The sequence below is a fragment of the Camelina sativa genome, chromosome 6, assembly GCF_030686135.1.
Source record: "Camelina sativa cultivar CO46 ecotype springtype chromosome 6, ASM3068613v1".
Lineage (NCBI taxonomy): Eukaryota > Viridiplantae > Streptophyta > Magnoliopsida > Brassicales > Brassicaceae > Camelina > Camelina sativa.
The window spans coordinates 25,170,167-25,188,927 of NC_141885.1; the positions used below are offsets into that span (position 1 = coordinate 25,170,167).

At 38.2% G+C, this 18,761-nt stretch overlaps 5 protein-coding genes and 1 long non-coding RNA gene across 8 annotated transcripts; 1 reads left to right on the forward strand and 5 right to left on the reverse strand.

The window, feature by feature from the left end:
* Positions 1 to 797: 797 nt before the first annotated feature.
* Positions 798 to 1,929, reverse strand: LOC104792926 (mitogen-activated protein kinase kinase kinase 20-like). Its single transcript, XM_010519197.3, has one exon. It carries the CDS (start codon positions 1,827 to 1,829, stop codon positions 951 to 953), a length of 879 nt encoding a protein of 292 aa, XP_010517499.3. The 5' UTR covers positions 1,830 to 1,929; the 3' UTR covers positions 798 to 950.
* Positions 1,930 to 2,431: 502 nt separating this feature from the next.
* LOC104792927 (uncharacterized) lies at positions 2,432 to 4,159 on the reverse strand. The gene is made up of 7 exons (XM_010519198.3): positions 3,785 to 4,159; positions 3,550 to 3,598; positions 3,358 to 3,460; positions 3,183 to 3,278; positions 3,006 to 3,080; positions 2,784 to 2,853; positions 2,432 to 2,664 (listed from the first exon to the last, which is right to left on the reverse strand). The coding sequence occupies exons 1-7, from the start codon at positions 4,124 to 4,126 to the stop codon at positions 2,587 to 2,589; spliced, it is 813 nt and encodes a 270-aa protein (XP_010517500.1). The 5' UTR covers positions 4,127 to 4,159; the 3' UTR covers positions 2,432 to 2,586.
* A 94-nt stretch (positions 4,160 to 4,253) lies between these two features.
* LOC147942981 (uncharacterized) lies at positions 4,254 to 5,961 on the reverse strand. The gene is made up of 7 exons (XM_087454667.1): positions 5,720 to 5,961; positions 5,562 to 5,610; positions 5,291 to 5,393; positions 5,075 to 5,170; positions 4,899 to 4,969; positions 4,686 to 4,759; positions 4,254 to 4,542 (listed from the first exon to the last, which is right to left on the reverse strand). The coding sequence occupies exons 1-7, from the start codon at positions 5,828 to 5,830 to the stop codon at positions 4,384 to 4,386; spliced, it is 663 nt and encodes a 220-aa protein (XP_087310793.1). The 5' UTR covers positions 5,831 to 5,961; the 3' UTR covers positions 4,254 to 4,383.
* Positions 5,962 to 6,019: 58 nt separating this feature from the next.
* Positions 6,020 to 8,032, reverse strand: LOC104792928 (expansin-A8). Its single transcript, XM_010519199.3, has 3 exons — positions 7,325 to 8,032; positions 6,912 to 7,224; positions 6,020 to 6,569 (listed from the first exon to the last, which is right to left on the reverse strand). The coding sequence occupies exons 1-3, from the start codon at positions 7,476 to 7,478 to the stop codon at positions 6,263 to 6,265; spliced, it is 774 nt and encodes a 257-aa protein (XP_010517501.1). The 5' UTR covers positions 7,479 to 8,032; the 3' UTR covers positions 6,020 to 6,262.
* A 792-nt stretch (positions 8,033 to 8,824) lies between these two features.
* On the forward strand, positions 8,825 to 13,061 carry LOC147942982 (uncharacterized). Of its 2 annotated transcripts, none has more exons than XR_015559884.1 (2): positions 8,825 to 9,434; positions 9,527 to 13,061. It is a non-coding gene; the product is annotated as an uncharacterized LOC147942982 (long non-coding RNA). The 2 variants fall into 2 exon arrangements; XR_015559883.1 differs by having other exon boundaries at positions 8,842 to 9,437.
* Positions 13,062 to 15,077: 2,016 nt separating this feature from the next.
* On the reverse strand, positions 15,078 to 17,995 carry LOC104792929 (bZIP transcription factor 18). Of its 2 annotated transcripts, none has more exons than XM_010519200.3 (4): positions 17,151 to 17,995; positions 16,163 to 16,295; positions 15,970 to 16,054; positions 15,078 to 15,880 (listed from the first exon to the last, which is right to left on the reverse strand). In XM_010519200.3, exons 1-4 carry the CDS (start codon positions 17,804 to 17,806, stop codon positions 15,453 to 15,455), a joined length of 1,302 nt encoding a protein of 433 aa, XP_010517502.2. In that variant the 5' UTR covers positions 17,807 to 17,995; the 3' UTR covers positions 15,078 to 15,452. The 2 variants fall into 2 exon arrangements, with proteins under 2 accessions (XP_010517502.2, XP_087310792.1); XM_087454666.1 differs by lacking the exon at positions 17,151 to 17,995 and adding an exon at positions 16,579 to 16,613 and having other exon boundaries at positions 16,163 to 16,339.
* Between the last annotated feature and the right edge of the window lie 766 nt (positions 17,996 to 18,761).

Consider the following 18,761-nt stretch of genomic DNA (forward strand, 5'->3'; position numbering starts at 1 on the left):
ATCTTTAAGAGTTGCCTCTTCTGGTAACTCTCTTCTTAATCTTTTATAAAAGATCAATCACAGAATCATTTGGATCTTGGTGACAACCTCAAGTCTCTTTCTCTTAGTTTTCTCGCACAATAAAGCTCCTTCATGAGCTATATCAGTTTTAGCTCACCTATCTATCGTAATAGAGATTGAATATTTGTTGTTTTGAGATTCCCAACATACTACCCTCTCCTATAGTAGTCCATTGCATTTCTTGGGCTCTTTGAGTAGGCTTGATTGTCCTTATTCCCCGGGTCCTTTGAGAGGATTCATCATCCATCTCGTAACCATATACTCCCATGTCGAAGGCACCAAATTGATTGCTTACTAAGACACTATATCCCTCACAGTCTCATTTACCAATGAAACCGAATTTGGGGGAGTGTCGGGACGGTTACCATGGCTGGAGAAGAGGACACTAAAGCTTCAATGACGATTGGAGAAAGTGATGGTAGTAGCTTGTGTAACATCACTTTGGAAGACTATATATAGGAGTAGTTTAATTTCTACATTCTTAGAGACAATTTGCAGAGCATGAGGAGAGCCAGATGATAGGGTAGTGTTGGCGTTTACTAATGCAGTAGTAGGATGAAAATCGTTGGTGTTTACTAAGTAGTGTTGGCGTTTACTAAGAGCATGAGGAGAGCCAGATGATGGGTTAGTGTTGGAGTTTACTAAGAGCATGGGTAGTTTTTCTTTTTGTTGCTTTTAATTTCCAACACAATCACAGTTACTTTTTTCCAACAAAATAAAACGTACTCGTAACAAAATAGAAGAAGATATATCGATAGATATAATCTAGCACTAGCAGAAACAAATCTGAATTAATGGATCGAGAGAGCAATATTAGAGAAGACTTGAATTTTGTTAACACTAAATATGAATATATTATTCGATACAATATGGAAATATGCAGGATCATCTCATGCCAAGAGAAGTTTCGAGAGACTTGGAATCGACGAGCTATATATCTCCTTGTCCGCTTCAGTGATCGATCTTCCTGTAATGAAAGGATGGTTCAAGAGCTCAGCTGCGGTGGACCTGCGTGGATGAATGTCAAAGCACCGCCACACGAAATCTCTAGCCTCCGGAGAGATATCTCGACCACGCAACTTCCACTCGTAAAATTCATCAAATATCTCTTGGATAGCTATTGCCCCAAACATCTCATAAACCACACACCCTAGAGCATATACATCAAGGTTTGGATGGATGATTAGTCCGTTTGGCTCAAAAGACTCTGGTGGCAGATACTGAGCCGTACCAATGGACATGTAATCATAATCGAAATCAGGTTCCTTGGATGAACCGAAATCAGCAAGCTTGAGATCCCACGGCTCTCCGGGAGTTGTCGAAGGGAAGAGGAGAATATTGGATGGCTTGAGGTCGAAGTGAACGTAACCATGGGAGTGAAGAGCCACGAGCCCTTCTAGGATCATACGAGCCGCACGTCGGACCAAAGACTCAGGTATCGGCTCTGGTCTCCTGCGGGAACCGTAGATCATCTTATGGAGGTTACCTTGGGAGGCGTACTCCATATAGATCGCGTAGCATTCGGAGGGTTTGGTTTGCAAGTGAAGAGTGTTTGAGGCATAGACGATGCGAGGATGATCGCGGAAACGATGCATGATCTTGAGCTCCTTCTCGAGAATGTTTTTGAGATGAATAGGCGATGACTTCTTTGCACAAAGTTGGGAGTTGGAGACACAACCGAAGCTACCTCGGCCAAGAATAGTGATGGTTGTTGCCAACGAAGACTCGTCCACGATCCAATCATCACCTCTGCAAATTTGCTCCATCATCAAAGTTATAAAGCTTTTACGTATTCTATACTCTTTAATTAGGGTTTAATTTTGTCTCTGTTTCTGATAGTTTGATAGATCATCACTATTTATCAATATCGATCTATTTATACAAGTTTCAGGATGTCGGTGTGGTTGGTTCGTTTTTCAATTGGAACTAGGAAGTTTTCCTTTTTCCAGTTACGAACTTAAGTTAAACTATATTAAAACTAATATTTAATATTATCCCATGCTTAAATAGATATGGAAATAATCAAATAAATAATATCGATAGATGAACATTAGAGAATTAACTTATATATTATCTTTTGGTTTTTCAATTGGATCACCAAATAGACAAATACAGATAAATATTTCCTTTTTTTTTTCTTTCTATATAATCTCTAGTTTTTTTTCTTCCTTATCATATCTAATAGAAAAACATTTAATATATTTGATTTTCCTTTTCCTTCTCAAATTTTGAAATCACTCTTAGAGACTCGCTGCCCTCATCGATTGGTTTGGTCACCAATTATGTATTTTTCTCCTTTGCTGTATTTTCTTTCCTACAAAATCTAGCTATGTTACTACAAAATTCATGCAAAAATCTTAAGGTGTAATACATAAAATTTTTAGGTGTAAACTTCTTATTTATTAAAAAATCTAATCATAATTAACAATCTCTCATAACATTACACAAATAGCAAATGCTTTGTTTGTGTGAAGGTTTAGGGATTAAATTAGATTTATTTTAGGCCGCTGATGGAATCTTACTATCTTAAGCTTTTTGTAGCACCTTCTTTGCTTTGTTTACCCACAAGCTGAATAGATCGTCCGCGAACAAAACAAAATGCACCTTAATAAGCAAAACAAAACGAGATCCAAAAAAAAGTGTCAGTAAAAAAAAAGTGTCAGTCACTTCGCGGATTGAATCCATGGAAGTGTAACAATCTAGACAAGAAAAACTATCTTTACCTCTTTCAAGTCATCAGAGAACTGTTTGATTGTTGATATACCAATCTCAGCAGCTTCATCAAAAGGATATCTAATGAAAAACAAAACATTGAGAGATAAGGTTTCTTTCTTTTCACTTTGCAAAAGCTTTCCAAGATTGTCAATCACTAATGGTACATAATTAGCTGGATCAGTATTGTCGCATATCTAAATTACTTAAGTCTCTGGTTGTGACAACTTTACCCGTAAATCCCACAAGATATGGCAGGAAACGCAATGTATTTGATGTTGTTTTCCTTTGCCACTCTCAGACTATTTCTGTAGCAAACAGAAAGATGAAACTGTTTGTTCAGAGGAAAATATGTCTTATGTATGGTTCAGTAGAGTAAACAAACAAGTGAAAACTATGATTCTCCTTACTTGTAAGCATTTGTGAGGGATTCTTTAGGGTTGACATCTGAGTCATAGATCGGTCCAACGGTGTGAATCACACGAGATGCAGGCAAGTTAAAACCCCTGTTCCAATATCAGTCAGCAATCCTAATTTCAAAAAAAAAAACACAGGTCACATGAGAAGACTAAGAGAGTAACTCACGGAGTAATCCTTGCTTCTCCTGTTGGACAACGGGCTCCAGGAAGAACTTCAGGAACCTCATAGCATGCTGCTCTGAGTTGTGGTCCAGCAGCTCTATGTATTGCTGTCACAAACATAATCAAGATTTTGCATTCAGAATTCAGTTTATACCTAACACAGGTCACCAAAACAGCAATGGATCCTAAAACTTACCTCCATCAGCACCACCACCACCTAACATACGTTGATTTGCTGGATTGACCTGAAGAAACAAACTGCTAAAGTTTAAAAAACGTAATGATGCATCAAATTGGAGAGACCTAATTGTGATCCAAGAACCTATCAACTAGTTTCTCTACCAATTTAATCGAATTCTAGGAATCTATCTATTTGCCTACAAACCAATCCCTAGAAATTTGGAATTTGATAGTGAAAAGAGAGACTTTACAATAGCATCGGAGGAGCCATCGACGGACCACTTGGTGATATCGCCTTTAAGGATCTTGAGAAGGCTAGAATCAGACAAATTGAAAACTGCTCCTTCGTCTCCAGAAGCCATGGATGATGATGATGATGATGATGATGATACAGTTGTCAAGCGAGAAGTCCTCGTGGGAGAAGAGACCGTTAACGAAGAAGCAGCAGTGGGGAACGGATTGACGGCGAAGGAGGTGGTGGTGGAGATCAGAGAAGCTCTTGATGAGGTTAGGATCGAGCTCGTCGAGTGTAGTAGTAGTAATCTAGGGAGACTCAAGCTTCCCACTCCACAGGTCAACCATAGTCGTCTCATTTGAGAGTCCGTCGCCTACTGCTCTCTCGCTCACGGGGTTTTGGCCCATTACTAATAGTGATTCTAATGGGCCTATTCATAGCCCATATAAGATGAGAAAACACTCTAATGAAAAGACTTTATAAATTTCAACACATTTTTTATTTTATCTCTCAAAAGCTTTGTGTTCCCTTGTTGTGCTATGTGACGAATACAAAAGTTTACTACGACATGAGACAATGGACTATTTTTGCTGTGGCCTGTGGGTGCATAAACAGCTAAGCCATTTTGAAACAACAGTTGAGATTACTGAAGAATCGAGTTTTGGTTGTATTCTGCGAAGGGGAGAAGTTGGGGCCTTGTGGTGGAGGTAACAAGTCATTTGCCTTGTTCAGCCACACCGTGTATGTCTCTTCGTTAAACATAACAAAATGTACCTGATAAAATATTTTACATTTGTCAGTAACACGGCGTTAAAACACTTACTAAACTGAGATAGGGACTTTATTAGCATTTTTTTTTTGAAGCATATGATTAGTTGAAGTGATAAATGTCGTAGTGGGAAGGCAAGTAAGTTTACCACTTTAAAATCTTGACCAAATTGCTTAACAGTGGAGATGGCTATAGAAGCAGCTTCATCCAAAGGATACCTAACAATCAGATGAAGACACAAAAACCATTTGAATTTGTTTTATCTCTTTAGATGGTTCACAGACTGGGAGAAATCTTTTGAAAACATATATACCAAGAACGCAAAGATCAAGTATCTGAGTCTTCCTAAAATTTTAACTGAAAATACCACAAGTTATTGCAGTAAATGCAATGTACTGAATGTTATTGTCTTTGGCTACTCTCAGACTGTTCCTGTTACCAAAACAAGTATAGAAATAAATACAAAGTAAGCATAAGTGAAGTAAATGTGTTCAGGATATTTTAAAACTTTACTACTCTACACTTATTCTTGCTTACTTGTAAGCACTTTCTAGGAGTTTCTTAGGATTCTTCTCGGCATTATAAATGGGTCCAACCGTGTGAATCACATGAGATGCTTGCAAGTTGAAACCCCTACTCTCAAATCCAATAAGCAGAAAGCAATCAACAAACTCCAACTTGGGAGAAAGATGTTAGAACATTTTGCACATACTGTGAAGAAGACAAAAAAAAAAAAAAAAAAGTGAAACCCACGGCGTGATTCTTGCTTCTCCGGTGGGACAACGGATCCCGGGGCTAACTTCTGGGATTTCATAACATGCTGCTCTCAACTGTGGCCCAGCAGCGTCATGAATGGCTTTTATTAATGTATATGATAAAAAATGAGTTGTTAATGATCTTTGTTACCTCACTTATTTTCCTAACTCTGTATATAAACAGAGTATGTAACTCCGAATACTTAAGATACCATCCATATAATGAAAATTTTAATGATACTAAGTTATGATTATTTGAAGGGAAGCACCTCCATCTGCACCATTACCACCTAGCATACGCCCATTTGCTGGATTAACCTGAAGCAATCAAAGTATTTTTCATTCTCAAGTTCAAAAGTTAATAACGCCAACATCTTTATACTATCGATCTAAAAGAGTTAAAGAGATAAAAAGAGAGAAGACTGGCAATAGCATCGGATGAGCCATCGACTGACCAATTTGTGATGTCGCCTTGAACAATCTTAAGAACGCAACTTTCAGACAACTTGAAAGCTACTTCTTTGCCATCAGATACCATCACTTAGATTGGCCAAAGCTTTCACCTCTCCGGAGATGCTTTGTGAAAACAGAGAAGAATATACAAATTCTTCTTCCCGCGATTATTGACCGTTGACTTATTAACACTCCTTGTTTGGTTTATATAAATAAAAATCGTATTTATATAATTCATTATTTTGGGCGTAGCGATATTGGATTACAAAGAAGATGAAAAAGGCCAATAAGGCTAAATTCAATTAAGATGTAAATTAAAACAATAAAAACCTTGCTTTTTGCTTTTTGTAGGCACGATGAAAATACAACCATTGAAGCAATAATTAGTAAATATAAGAGAAGTGAAAAAAAGGCTAAGCTAATCTAAGCGGGTGCTTACGAGCCACCTCAGCAATACGTAGCCACGTCAGCACCCAGAACAGAGAGATGTGTGTGTGTGGATGGATAATGAAACTTATCAGAACTGACCGCCTTGGTAGGTTTGTCCGAACTGCCAATTAGAAGGAGCCACGTCATTGCTAATGACGGTACGACCATCGCTGGTGGTGACTTGGAACGAGAGGCTTTGGTCGTTCATGTAAGAATTGCTCTGCCAGTTCTGTCCCCAGTTCCTAGACATCGCTTGCCACGACTGTGTTTTTGAGCCTTTAATCGATACGGCGTGTACGTCTCCTGCTCCTCCTACGTTCGAGATTAGGACTAGGTTGAAGTATGAATGTCCGTTGATCGTGAACCTTATTCCTCCTTTCTTCATACACGGTACTCTGTATAATCCATTAGTTTAAAGTGTAAACGACAACCATATGCTTTAAACAGTACGTAACTTCTTTTTTTTGGAAACAGTACGTAACTACGTATGGTTTAATACTTTAATTAGTGTAATTTTTTTCAGAAAATACGTTAAATACCCCATTTAAGAGCAAATGATAATAATTAAGATAAGCTCATTATATAGTGACATAAATCTCAATTTTCTATGGTACACAATAATTCTAAAATATTTGTTAGGTTTTAAGTTTTAACAATATGGTAGTCGATTAGTTTCGGACTAGTAGATTTATGATTATAACTTTATAAGCTACAAGAAAAAAAGTGAACGGACCGACCTTCGGAAAGAGACAGGAACAATTCCGGCACGATACTGAGCGATCTGGAGAAAAGCTGGCTCGGCGAGGTCGAAATGCTGAAGAGGGGGATTACACCAACCTCCGTTATCGTTGGAGAGGCCAGGGTTAGGTGGGCAAAAGTTAGTGGCTGTGACGGTGATAGTAGACGAGAGACACCACCTCGGGTCATCGTTACACTTCATCTCATAGCACGCGCCGCACGTGAGTCCATTGTTGAATAGAGCAGTGCTTAAAGCCGCCGTGTTTGTCCCGTAACCTTGGCCATACAAATTTCCATAGCCGCAAGCTCCGCCTGATTGTTTGACCATTCCACGTGTTAGCAAGCCATACATTTGAATAAAGAGATATATTTTAGCTAACATACGCATTTATGGTTACTTGTTGGTTCATACCCATGGTGCCGGAAGCATCGCCGCCACCGTAGAACGTGGCGTGGCCACCTTGCCAACCTCCGTCGTCTCCATGAGTTCCTTGGAGTAAGAATGATAAGCTGAGTATGGATATGATTGAGATTATTGAATATTTGGAGTTTGATGTGATAGACATTTTGTCTTTGATTTCTTTTCGAAGGTGGTTGGTTGGTTATTTCGGTTTTGATTTGGTGAGAATCGTGAGACTGATATGGAATCAAATGGAGGGATTGAGTATATATATATAGGGTTTCTCGAGTGTATAATTGTGTCAAGCGATAATACTATTTAAATGTTTACTATATTAAGTACATTGGTGTGACTCTTCTTTCAGCTTTTTGGGTATTCATATATTTTATAATTATAGTGTCTCTGACCAATTTGCGAGAGAATTGTGCCTTTTATTTCTCGTTAAATCCCAATGTAACTCCCATATTCATTCTTTGGGAGTTATTAAGTGATTGATAGTATATATCTAGTTTTCTTTCTCCATCGAAATCGAGCATCAAATACTGAAATGGCCAAATAAAATAGGGGTGACTTGTATTGTATGGATAACTAGAATCAAAGTCAACAATGTGCGCCACCGTTATCTTGAATAGAGTGAGATTTATTTATTTATTTGCTTTTTGTTGCGGCCAGATTTTGTGGACATCAAAATTAAACAGTTAAGGAAATTAAGAGAAAAATAAAAAAAATGAATGGATTGATGATATATAATAAGATCAGTAGGGGACTTTGAAGGTTGTGGCCACATGCAAATGTTGCGGTTAGACCAACTGCGATTCATAATCAAGAGGCCCCTACTTGCACATGCTTCAATGCGCAAAGCATTTATTAATTTGTCTCTTCTTTTATTTGACGTTGGTCATAATTAAGATCATATCTCTTACTGTATTTGTTTGTGTTGAAGGTTATATACAACAAAGGACTTGTAATTAATCAATGACATCAGTGTGTTCAAGGCATACTTAGCTTATACAATTTATTTATAAGTAACAACTTGTCAAGTAGTATCAGTTTAAGAACCTTTTCACGGTTCATATTAGATATAAATATTCACATGTAAAACTTACCAACTTGTAAGTTACATAAATACTTGTAATCGCAATACACTATCCAAAATCGATAGTCGACTTTTGTATTAATAGTCGTGTGTTAATATTGACATTTAAAATTAAGTAATCTTTTGTCACTGTTGCATTTACGTAATGACGGCCTCCATGTTGGGAGCCTGCCTAGTGCGGTAATGCCTATCCAAATATTGCAATTTGGAAAAAACTGTTATCAGCGGAAATCATTGTTCGTATTGATTACGGATTTTACCTTTTAAAATAGTAAGCGAGAACAAGGCACACTCTCGAATTATAACCTCATCATTTATATCACACGACTAAAAACTCGTAGAAATGGATAACCATATCAAAGCTTTAATCTTACGAAAAATCGGGAGCTGCTATATATAAAGATATATATATATATATATATTTTTAAAAACTATACCGTTTTATATTTATAATAACACATATAAGAGAAAACCAGTGTTTTTGGAGCCACAGAGTGGGAATGAAAACAAACATAATCCAAACCTGATCCAAGTATAATCGGCAATTATAAGAGAAGTTATTGCTAAGGAGCTTGAAAGTGTGAGAACCAGTGGTGAAGATACGTTTGCTGAGATGGTTTTGCTAAATTCGTGGCTCTTTCTTCATTGTCCAAATCTATGAGACGTCGCCGTAATAGGAGTTGGACCTCCTTCTTTAACCTGTTTACCGACCAGAAGGATGAAGAGTGCAGTCGTGCGTTGCGCTGTGTCCAGATGTTGTAGAGCAGTGCCTAGAAGAGAATCTTATAGATCATGTTGAGTTTCCTGTCGGTGGTGGGGGATTCTATCTAGTTTAGATATCCTTGAAAGGTGGTAGAGGCTTTCAGATGAAGATGAGCATAGAAATCCAACTATAGGACCTTGAAGTAAGGGCATTGAAAGAAAATATGGTCTTTTGATTCCTCACCTGTATTGCATAGGAGACAGGATGAGGGGACTTGCAGATTCCATCTCCTCAGTCGATCTCTTGTAGTGAGCCTGTCCAAGGTGGTAAGCCAAGCCATGAATGCCATTTTCGGAATGTTCCCTTTAAACCATATCTGAGTATTCCAAGTAACTGAGGGACCAGGTGGATGCAGGTGTCTCCAAGTTCTGCTGGAGGAAAAGGTGTTTTGCGTTTGATCAGGAGTTAACCGCCAAGTGTATGTATCCATACCCTGATCGGCTGAAGGAGGAGTATGTGATTGGAGACAAGTTCGAAGGAGTTGAACTGCAGGGTTCCTACCGCGTGGAATTAGCCATTCCCCATTTGAAACAGACTCTGAAACCTTAGAGTAAAGCCGGATTCCGGTTAGTCGAGGTCCAGAGGCACCAAGTACGTCAATGAGTGGACCAATGCCTGTCCAGTTGTCGTGCCAGAAGAGAGTGTTATTCCCCGAAACGACTTCAGAGAAAAGGAAAGGTCTCGCCAATGGTCTCAGTTTTGCCAATCGCCTCCAAATCCAGCTACCAGTGGAGCTAAAGTCAGCAGACCAAAAGCATCGTCCTCTTATCAAGTGTTTCCTTACCTGAGACCCAAAGTGAACCAGATTGTGCGTACAACAGCCAAATTAATTTCAAACCAAAAATTTGGTTCCAGTCACTCAACCTTTTAAGACCCAGGCCCCCCACAAGATTTCGGTGAGCAGACTGTCTCCCATGAAACCTTAGCACCACGGGCAGTGTCTGCAACACCTTTCCATAAGATTGCACTACAGATTTGTTCAAGTTCTTCAAGACACTTGTTGGGAAGGAGAAAAATTGAGGCCCAGAAATTGATTATGCTGTTGATAATGGATTGAAGGAGCTGTAACCTGCCAGCGAACGAAAGGTGCCTATGAGTCCATCCAGAAATTCTTTCTCTGACTTTGTCGATATGAGGACGGTAGTCCGATGGGGTTAGCTTGTGTGTGATAAGAGGAACTCCAAGATACCTAACCGGTAAGGAACCATGAGTTAAGTGCAGTCGAGATGCTATCAAGGATATGTCATTCCTGCTGTTACCATCGAGGAACAAGCAAGATTTTGCCAAGTTGATCCCCAACCCAGAAACCAGTTTGAATTGTTGAAGGACTTCGAGACTGGCCACGAGTGAGCTTTCAGTACCGTAAAAAAAAACCATTAAGTCCTCTGTAAAACTTAGATGAGTAATTAGCGGGTCAGCACACTTGGGATGATGTTTAATTCTTTGTTGTCTGGCTGCTAAATCCAACTCTTTGGATAGAATGTCCATGACCAATACAAATAGTGGAGAGGAAATGGAGTCTCCCTGTCTTAGTCCCTTCTTCCCTGGGAAGTATCCAACAAGCTCACCATTCAATGCGACTGAGAAGGTTGGGGTAGAAAAACAAGTGACTAGCCAGTTGATGAATTCAGCAGGAAGATCATATGCATGGGGGATGTTGATGAGGAAGGTCCAATCAACGTTATCAAAAGCCTTGGGTCTATCTGAAGACATCCTCTGGTTATTGGGCTGTCCTTGTTGAAGGCAGTCACTAATTCTGCCGCAAGTAGCACATTCTCACACAACAACCTTCCTTTGATGAAAGCAACCTGATTTCTTTGAACCGCCTGATCCATGAAGAGTTTAAGCCGCCTAGCTGGTATTCTGGAGATGATATTGTAGAGAGTGTTCCAGCACGAGACTGGTTTGAAATCTCCTAACCGTTCTGATGTCACCGTTTTGGGAATGAGAGCAATTATTGTGGCATTTACTTGCTTCAAAAGCTTACCGGTTGTGAAGAATTCGATGACTGCTTCAATGACGCTAGGTCCAACCGTGCTCCAAGAGGTAATAAAGAAGTTGGCTGTAAAACCATCAGGCTCTGGTGCTTTATTCTGGGGCAAGGAAAACATGACAGAAGTGACCTCCTCTGATGTGGGAATTGCCTTGAGTTGAGTGGCTAGAGCGTCGATACATTTGAAATCAGTTAGGCCTTGGATTGCATCTACTGATAAAGGCTGAACAACCGAGTTGTTAGTGCCAAGTAGGTGTAGTAGTCCAAAATCATGCCTTTGAGCTGATTATTGTCCGTAACTCTGATTCCTTCATCATTCAATAGAGAGGAAATTTTGTTCCTTGCTTGATGAGCTTTAACTGAATTGTGAAAGAACCTGGTATTGGAGTCTCCCTCTGCATACCACCTGATTCTCGACTTTTGCTTTAGAAAGGACTCCTCCGCATTTTACAGCAGTAGCCATTCTTTCCTCACCTCCTTCTCCTCTTGGAATAAGAGCTGAGAAGGATTCAATAGAAGTTGTTCCTGTATCCTGACGAGAGCATCGTGTGCTTCTGCGGTCCTAGCTTGGATATTGCTGAAGCTCCTTCTATTGAGTGATTTGCATCCCATTTTTACCGCTTTTAGTCTCTGACAAAGATTGAACATGGAGGAGCCCCTGATTACTGGTTGAGTCCAAGCCGTTTGAAGGAGATTAAGATAATCCGGGTGTGTAGTGAGGAATGAGTAGAACTTGAAAGGGATTTTCCTTCTCTTGATATTTGCGGTTATGGTAACTAAAATAGGAGAATGATCGGATCCAACAGGTGCATCAAAGAGAGCATTGGACTGGGGAACACTGTCAACCAAGCTTCATTAACCAGGGAGCAATCCAACTTCCTTGTGATGGGTTTCAACTCCTGTCCGTTGTACCAGGTGTGAGTTGCTCCTCTGGAAGTGAGATCCATTAGTTCACAAGAATCGATGCAATCTTGAAATTCTGCCATGCCTCGAAGGGGTAGCTGATAAGGAAGAAGTGAATAATGGTCTCTTGCATGAAGAATTTGGTTGAAATCGTCAATCAGTGGCCATGGATGATTCTGTTGACTTTTGTAGTTCTGCATCGCTGCCAAGGTTGACCACAATTCTCTTCTAGCTACCATGCAATTACGAGCATATATGAACGAGACAGAGAAAGCATGATTAGAATCAGGAATAAATATTCCACAGGAGATTACCTGATCTGTTTTGTTGTAAAAGAAGACCTTGATCTAAGGATCCCACACCACTATAATTCTCCCATTAGAAGCCTGAACTGAGTGATTAGATTCATATCTCCACCCTGGGAAGGTTGTAGCCAAAATAGATTCCACCTTGTCTTCTTATGTATGCGTTTCCAAAATGCCTCCTATAAGAGGTCTTTAGACAGAGTCCAACTTTTGAGTTCTTGCTGTCTTTGAGTGGTATTTTAATCGTGTATATTCCGACAAAAAATCTTCATCATCATTGATGGACAAAAAGTGTTAAAGCAGAGTTTTCAAACATGATGATGGGAACGATCCTTAGCTAGCGGTCGTCCACTTGTGGAATTCTTCAAAGTCTTCACATTCTTCATTGGAGGCTTCTTATTCTTGTTGCTAGTCGTAGCCAAGGGAGGCTTCGGATCAGCGACATTCCCAGGGAGAGATGCTGACGAAGAGATGAAGGTCCTAAATATAAAGATATTTAGATATAACCAAATCAATAATTGGCGTTTTAATTTATATATGATGCATTAGACTTTATTATAGAGATATTCCATAAACAACTACTACATATTTTTTTTTTCTTTGTTAAAGATTCATTAGAATATTCAGATTGATCTTGTTATTGGCAAACATGCCAATGATGAATAGATGGACAACAACTACTTCTTTTATACATCGTGCCCATTTTTTATTTGTATATTTCGTGTATGCGTATAATACTTTATGTGGAGCTAGTTTTTATTTGTCCAAGTGTCGTCGTCAGTCTGTTTTTGTTTTCATTGAATGATATATTATGACAGTAATTTTCATGGCAACACACCAGTTGATAAGCTCTGGATTTCAAAAGTTTTCACGATCCGACGACTGTGTGTGTAAAATTCATGTAGCCAAATACGTTATATGGAATATGTTTAGTTAGTTTTTGGGTTTGATTAGGAATATTTGTGTGAGTACTGTTATGCTTAGCTCTACTTAAATTACTTGGATTGACTAGACATGCGACTAATACATTTTAAATAGTAAGTGGGTCAGTAGATGGCCCCTACCATGTTACAAGCACATGCAAAGACTTCTAACGTTTTAAGGCTCTCATGCAAATTTCTCATACGTCAATTTCTTGGCCCCTTTATACATCCTATTATTCGTTAACTAGTTATTCTCATGTATCTCTCTCTATTCTTATGCTTATATGCCTATAAGGCTATAACTATAATGCCATCAACTAAAACGCAGCCATATATAGGTTACTCCGTGATTCCCTTGAAATATAGAAATGTATTTTGACTCTCGGCACTCGGCAGAACAAACAAGGGTTTTTGTAAGAAAACTACAGTACCATGTTTGGCAAATTTAGGATTATTTTAATAAAAAAAATTCAAGACACCGTTTTCTTTTTCTTTTCTTTCTACAATATGCGATATGTAAATGTATTCACGAGTGATAATAACACAACAAAATCAATATCACAAATTCAATGTTATTTACAATGGTTTTTGGCAAAAAGTAAATTAAACAGAGCAAAATTAGGTTAACTCAAACCCTTTTAAGAAGCTAAATCTTTAATCTTGAAAAAATCACGTTTAATATTTTACTAACTATATATGAATATTTTTGATTGACCGAAAATCACCATATACTTCACATAAATTTGGTTTTATATGAAATAAAAATTTGCAGGCAGATAGATGTTAACATGATATATTTATAAATACATATATTTATGATACGGATTATATCATCTTACAAATATCACTATGCTTTTAGGGTTAAATATACAGATATTTTTTCATCAGGATTCAAGAAGAAGAAAATTATGATATATGTAATCACTTTAGATCTGCAGTAAGTGGGATTAGCTTTACTTTTGAAAACTACCGTCTTCTTTTGGGTAAGATTTTTCTTGACAAAGAATCTTTAGGTGGTTCATGAGTTCGTCTATTTAATACTAGTTTAAAAGGTTGCTCTAAGTTCTTTGTTACAGTACCAATGCAGACACTCATCTATTCTGAAGCTGGATAAGAGCAAGCATCAATCGAAGGAAAACACTGTTGAATTGTATCCACAAAAAGGTCACGTGAGTCTATCCAAAATGTAGCAAAAGAAAACTAAAGGGACCACGCTTTAAGTAACCATCACAAGGTTTTTGTCTACTTGTTGCCCGAAAACTGTTGGGACTGTCCATAATTACGTGCCTGAAGAATGGTCATTGTCCAAAGAGAACGTCATTCCAATCTAATAGCCGACACAAGATACATAAACTTCATCAAGTGTTCTTAAGTTTTTCTGAAGATAGAGTTGAGAAATTCTCATGTGAGTATTTAATTTTGTTGTTTGGTAGATAGGGTACCTCTTAAGTGGCATCAACATGGCAAGTTCGGTTCATGTAGTTTGTGATTTGACATGGTTTAGTGAGTGGTTTAACACGTAATTCTGATTTAGTACCTAGCTAAGCTTAAGTGGGATTTATTATTATTCAAAATCTACCTGAAAGATACTGGTTCATTATAGCAGTTAAATTCTAGTGCGGTATAAGAAAAGTGAATTCAGACATTAGGGTTCTTATGGGAGTGTTGAGAAACTTACGCTTGAAGGTAAAATAACCTAGACTTGTACGTTTACTAAAAATTAAATTTACAGAAAACGAAAACAACACAAAGTGATGTAGGAGACCTGCAACACAAAAACACTTTCTGATCGGGTTTAACCCAAAGCCAAATTCAAATCCAAATCCAGATTCAACCATCAATTACAGGGATGATTATAGAAGCAACTAGGGAAGTAATACAACATAAAGAAACATAAAAAGGATCTGGTTATACTTGAGTAGCTCCCCCGGAAGAACAAGATGAATCAGGAAACAGAGAAATCAGACAAGTTAAAACACCTGTGGTCTCTAAAGTTGAAACCCAAAAACCCCCCAAAAAGAAACCAGTTTTACAGGATTAAAAAATGAATCAGACGGTCACGGAGATGTTACCTTTTTTAGCTAAAGATTTTCAAGGGAGAGCAAAAGGATAGGTTTATCGACAAAAGGGGAATCTGGAAAATGGAAAAAGGGAGCCTCACATGGTGCTGCTGCTTTCACTGACGGTGTCAGACCTACCAAAGTTTGAGCCTCTGCCACAGCTGCTAATGTCAAGCCCCTGTAACCGGCCAAGAGGGTCTTCATGCATTGTTTCTGAATAGGAATGAGATTGAGCCGGGGCATTAGAAGTAGCGTGATGCATAAGCTGATGATTTGTGGGAGGGTTTTGGCGAGAGGATGTGTTCTGGCTTTGGTTGTTGTTTGGTTGGAAGAGATGAAACTGATGAGTCATCTGTTGCAGGTTTTGAGCATCGGTTTGTTGCTGATGATGTTGATAGTAGGATTGTTGTGGTTGGTGCTGATATTGCATGTGTGCCATTCCGAGGTTATAAGCATCAGCGGGTGACACTTCTCCTGTTGCGAATTTGAGCCTCTCAACTTCCTTCTTCAGTTGCTCGTTCAGTGCTGTGTAAAAAAGAATCATCAATACATGACTTTCAAACCAAAACAATCATATAAAAGAAAAAGAAGGGAAGGAGAGACTAAATACATACCATCTCGCAACTTAGCTTGTTGTTCCATGACCTGTAAACGAAGCTTGAGCTCTGTATTCTCAGACGATAAACCAGTTGTGTCTCTCTGTAAGAAGCAAGTTATTAAGCAGTAGGTGAGAAACTGAGTGCTATTTGGAGTAACTTCAAAACGTTCAAAGAAGAGAATGTTACTGCAGAAGTTTGTAATAAACACCTGGAACAAAGACAATTGTGCTGAAAGGGTAGTAGCTTCAGTTTGCAAGGTCTGAACTTTCCTCTCGAGCTCCAAAATATATCGAGCCTTCCTCTCTTTCGAACGTGCAGCAGACTGTCGATTAGCAATTATCCTGCACATAGTGCACAAGACAGGATTAGACAATGGGAACATCGACTGATAGATGATGCAGAATGTTTCCACTCTATATTGAAAGAGTTTAGAACAACATAAAGAAAGTTTTTCCTCCGCAGACATATTTGTTACAATAAGTCACAAGACCAGTCACGCAATTAATAGTGACCATTACCAAAGGTTCACTACAAGATTACATGGATCATGGCCCTTTTACCCCATTGAGACAGATCAAAATCTAAACAAAGCTAATTCCCAAACTTTTTCCGAACAAAAACCACTAGAAACTATAACTTTCAATTCCAAATAGTTGACTACTAAAAGGAAATGTGAAAAAGGGATCATCACAAAAGTTTGAATGTTAAGACTCAAAAAGTTCATCATTCTCTAACCACACAGGAAGTTGAAAAACAAGGTTGGAACGACCAATCAAACAAAAGCTAGTCCAAAAGAATTTAGTTGAGGGGCCATCAAATCATCATGAAAGAGACCCATTCCCACAAAACTCAAACTTGGGATTGGAACACAAAAAAGAAAGCATACTTATGGGTCCCTCATGGTCTCTCTCTCAACCAGAAAGACCTTAAAACCAAAAAAGTAGCATAGTAGAAGCTATAACTAAATTTCAGTTAATATTCAGTTATCGTTGAGATTCGAGAGATCAGAGTCACACGTAACCAAGCAAAATTAAAAAAGATCTCCTAAAGAACACCTAAATGGGCATCACATCAACATCAAAAGATACATATTCATCAAATTAAAGGTCATAAAGAAACCACCTTTTCCCAGTTGAATTGTAAACAATAATAGCATAAAAAGGAACAAGATTTAATTTTGGGAATAAAGATGAAACCTTTTAGCTCTCTTAGGGTCGACGACCCAAAGCTCGGCGAGTTTATCAGGAGCCATAGCTTTCTTGGCCTCAATAGATTCCAAAGTCGAAGACCCATCAACGGAGAGGCTGTGTCTGTGTCTAGGTCTCGAATTCCCAGCCTCTGCTCCTCCATTTTCAGCTGAAAACGGGTTATCGGACCTACGAGCTGATGGACCAGCCGAATCCGATGCGGATCCGGATCCGGATCCAAGTTTCTCAATGTCCATGTATGAGCAGAAGAGGTCATCTTCGGATCCGAGCTCGTCGAATCCTCCGAATGGTTCAGAGAGATCCAGATCTTCAGGGAGACGGAATTGAACCTCTGAATGTGCTCTCCGGTGGTACGAACCACGAAATGGAGCCGACGTCGGAGCTGAGGCTAGAGGAAGGCATTGTGGGAGATTGCTCTGGTTTGATTTTGGGTTCGAAGGATCCTCCATTCCTGGATCGTCGTCCTTCCTTGTATCTCTCTCTCTCTCTCGCTGTGTTTCGCGCCCTTCTCTTCCTCTGTCTATCTGTCGGAATCGGACAGCGAAAGAGAGAGATTCAGATTTCACGTTTTGTGTCCGAAGGTGATGGCCAGAAGTAAAAAAAAAAAAAAAAACACAAAACACGGAACAGGTTGTAAACGGCATCGTTTACGCACCACTTTTATATATTTTAAACCCTTCCTTATTCATAAGCGTTTTGTTTTATGTAAATTTGAAGCTTTGTTTTGATCACCCAAAGTCATATCTTGTGTACATTACTACATTTTACTTTTTTTGCATTTGATATAATTGAAATTTATATGTTTCTATATGTATGTTAATATCATATGAGATTCTCCATATTCACCAGTATTTATTTTTCATTGAATATTTTTCCTAAAAGTTGTAACCGCACACAATCTCCCACAAAGACTAATTATCATTGATTCATTTCCATATTTAGTTATTTCAAAGTTATCTTCATTTTTTTTGGATCCGATTTCGTATTTGCATTGGAATTAATATTCGTTTTTTTAAAACAACATTGGACAAAAAAGGCAAATAACAACTCATGAGTCAATGGCCATAATAATATTATTATTCTTCTATTTTATGTGCAAAAAAGTGAAAGACGATTTTTTAACCACGAGTTTGCTAATTCTACGTACATATTAGAACATGACGACTGATCAATATAGTGTAAACTTTAGATAATTTTCTTTCAGTTTAGAGTTTAGGTTCTACTATTTGCTTAAGATAATTTGATTCACACTAAAATATTGTGTGTTTTACCCATAGTTCCATAAAATATTACGTGGGTTTCCTTAAACATACTCATTCACAACTATTAAAATATCCTCATGTCTATACATACACATTGCTATAAATGGTAGAACTACAATCTTTTTATTAATACGTTTTCTTGGCTACGGAGGGATTTCAAACCGATTCAATCAATATATATTTATACTAGTAATTAGGAGTGTAACATACAAGTTAGAAAATGTATGGCAGGAGACGGGAGCAAAATCAGACAATACAAGTAAAACATCTATAAATTAATCAATATTATAAATTATTAAACTTTGCTTGTTAGATAGTATAAAAAATAACAAAATTC

Excerpts from the sequence above, each read along its gene's own strand:
- LOC104792926 (XM_010519197.3), bottom strand. The coding sequence starts at position 1,829 with ATGATGGAGCAAATTTGCAGAGGTGATGATTGGATCGTGGACGAGTCT.
- LOC104792929 (XM_010519200.3), bottom strand. The coding sequence starts at position 17,806 with ATGCCGTTTACAACCTGTTCCGTGTTTTGTGTTTTTTTTTTTTTTTTT. Across the intron at positions 16,296-17,150 it reads GACCCTAAGAGAGCTAAAAG|GATAATTGCTAATCGACAGT; the intron begins GTTTCATCTTTA and ends CACTATGTGCAG. Across the intron at positions 16,055-16,162 it reads CACAATTGTCTTTGTTCCAG|AGAGACACAACTGGTTTATC; the intron begins GTGTTTATTACA and ends TGCTTCTTACAG.
- LOC147942981 (XM_087454667.1), bottom strand. The coding sequence starts at position 5,830 with ATGGTATCTGATGGCAAAGAAGTAGCTTTCAAGTTGTCTGAAAGTTGC. Across the intron at positions 4,970-5,074 it reads CTCCTAGAAAGTGCTTACAA|GAACAGTCTGAGAGTAGCCA; the intron begins GTAAGCAAGAAT and ends TTTTGGTAACAG. Across the intron at positions 4,760-4,898 it reads TGCAATAACTTGTGGTATTT|TTAGGTATCCTTTGGATGAA; the intron begins TCAGTTAAAATT and ends TTCATCTGATTG.
- LOC104792927 (XM_010519198.3), bottom strand. The coding sequence starts at position 4,126 with ATGAGACGACTATGGTTGACCTGTGGAGTGGGAAGCTTGAGTCTCCCT. Across the intron at positions 3,599-3,784 it reads ATGGCTCCTCCGATGCTATT|GTCAATCCAGCAAATCAACG; the intron begins GTAAAGTCTCTC and ends TTGTTTCTTCAG. Across the intron at positions 2,665-2,783 it reads TCTCTGATGACTTGAAAGAG|GTGCATTTTGTTTTGTTCGC; the intron begins GTAAAGATAGTT and ends TTGCTTATTAAG.
- LOC104792928 (XM_010519199.3), bottom strand. The coding sequence starts at position 7,478 with ATGTCTATCACATCAAACTCCAAATATTCAATAATCTCAATCATATCC. Across the intron at positions 7,225-7,324 it reads CGATGCTTCCGGCACCATGG|GCGGAGCTTGCGGCTATGGA; the intron begins GTATGAACCAAC and ends TCAAACAATCAG. Across the intron at positions 6,570-6,911 it reads GTTCCTGTCTCTTTCCGAAG|AGTACCGTGTATGAAGAAAG; the intron begins GTCGGTCCGTTC and ends TGGATTATACAG.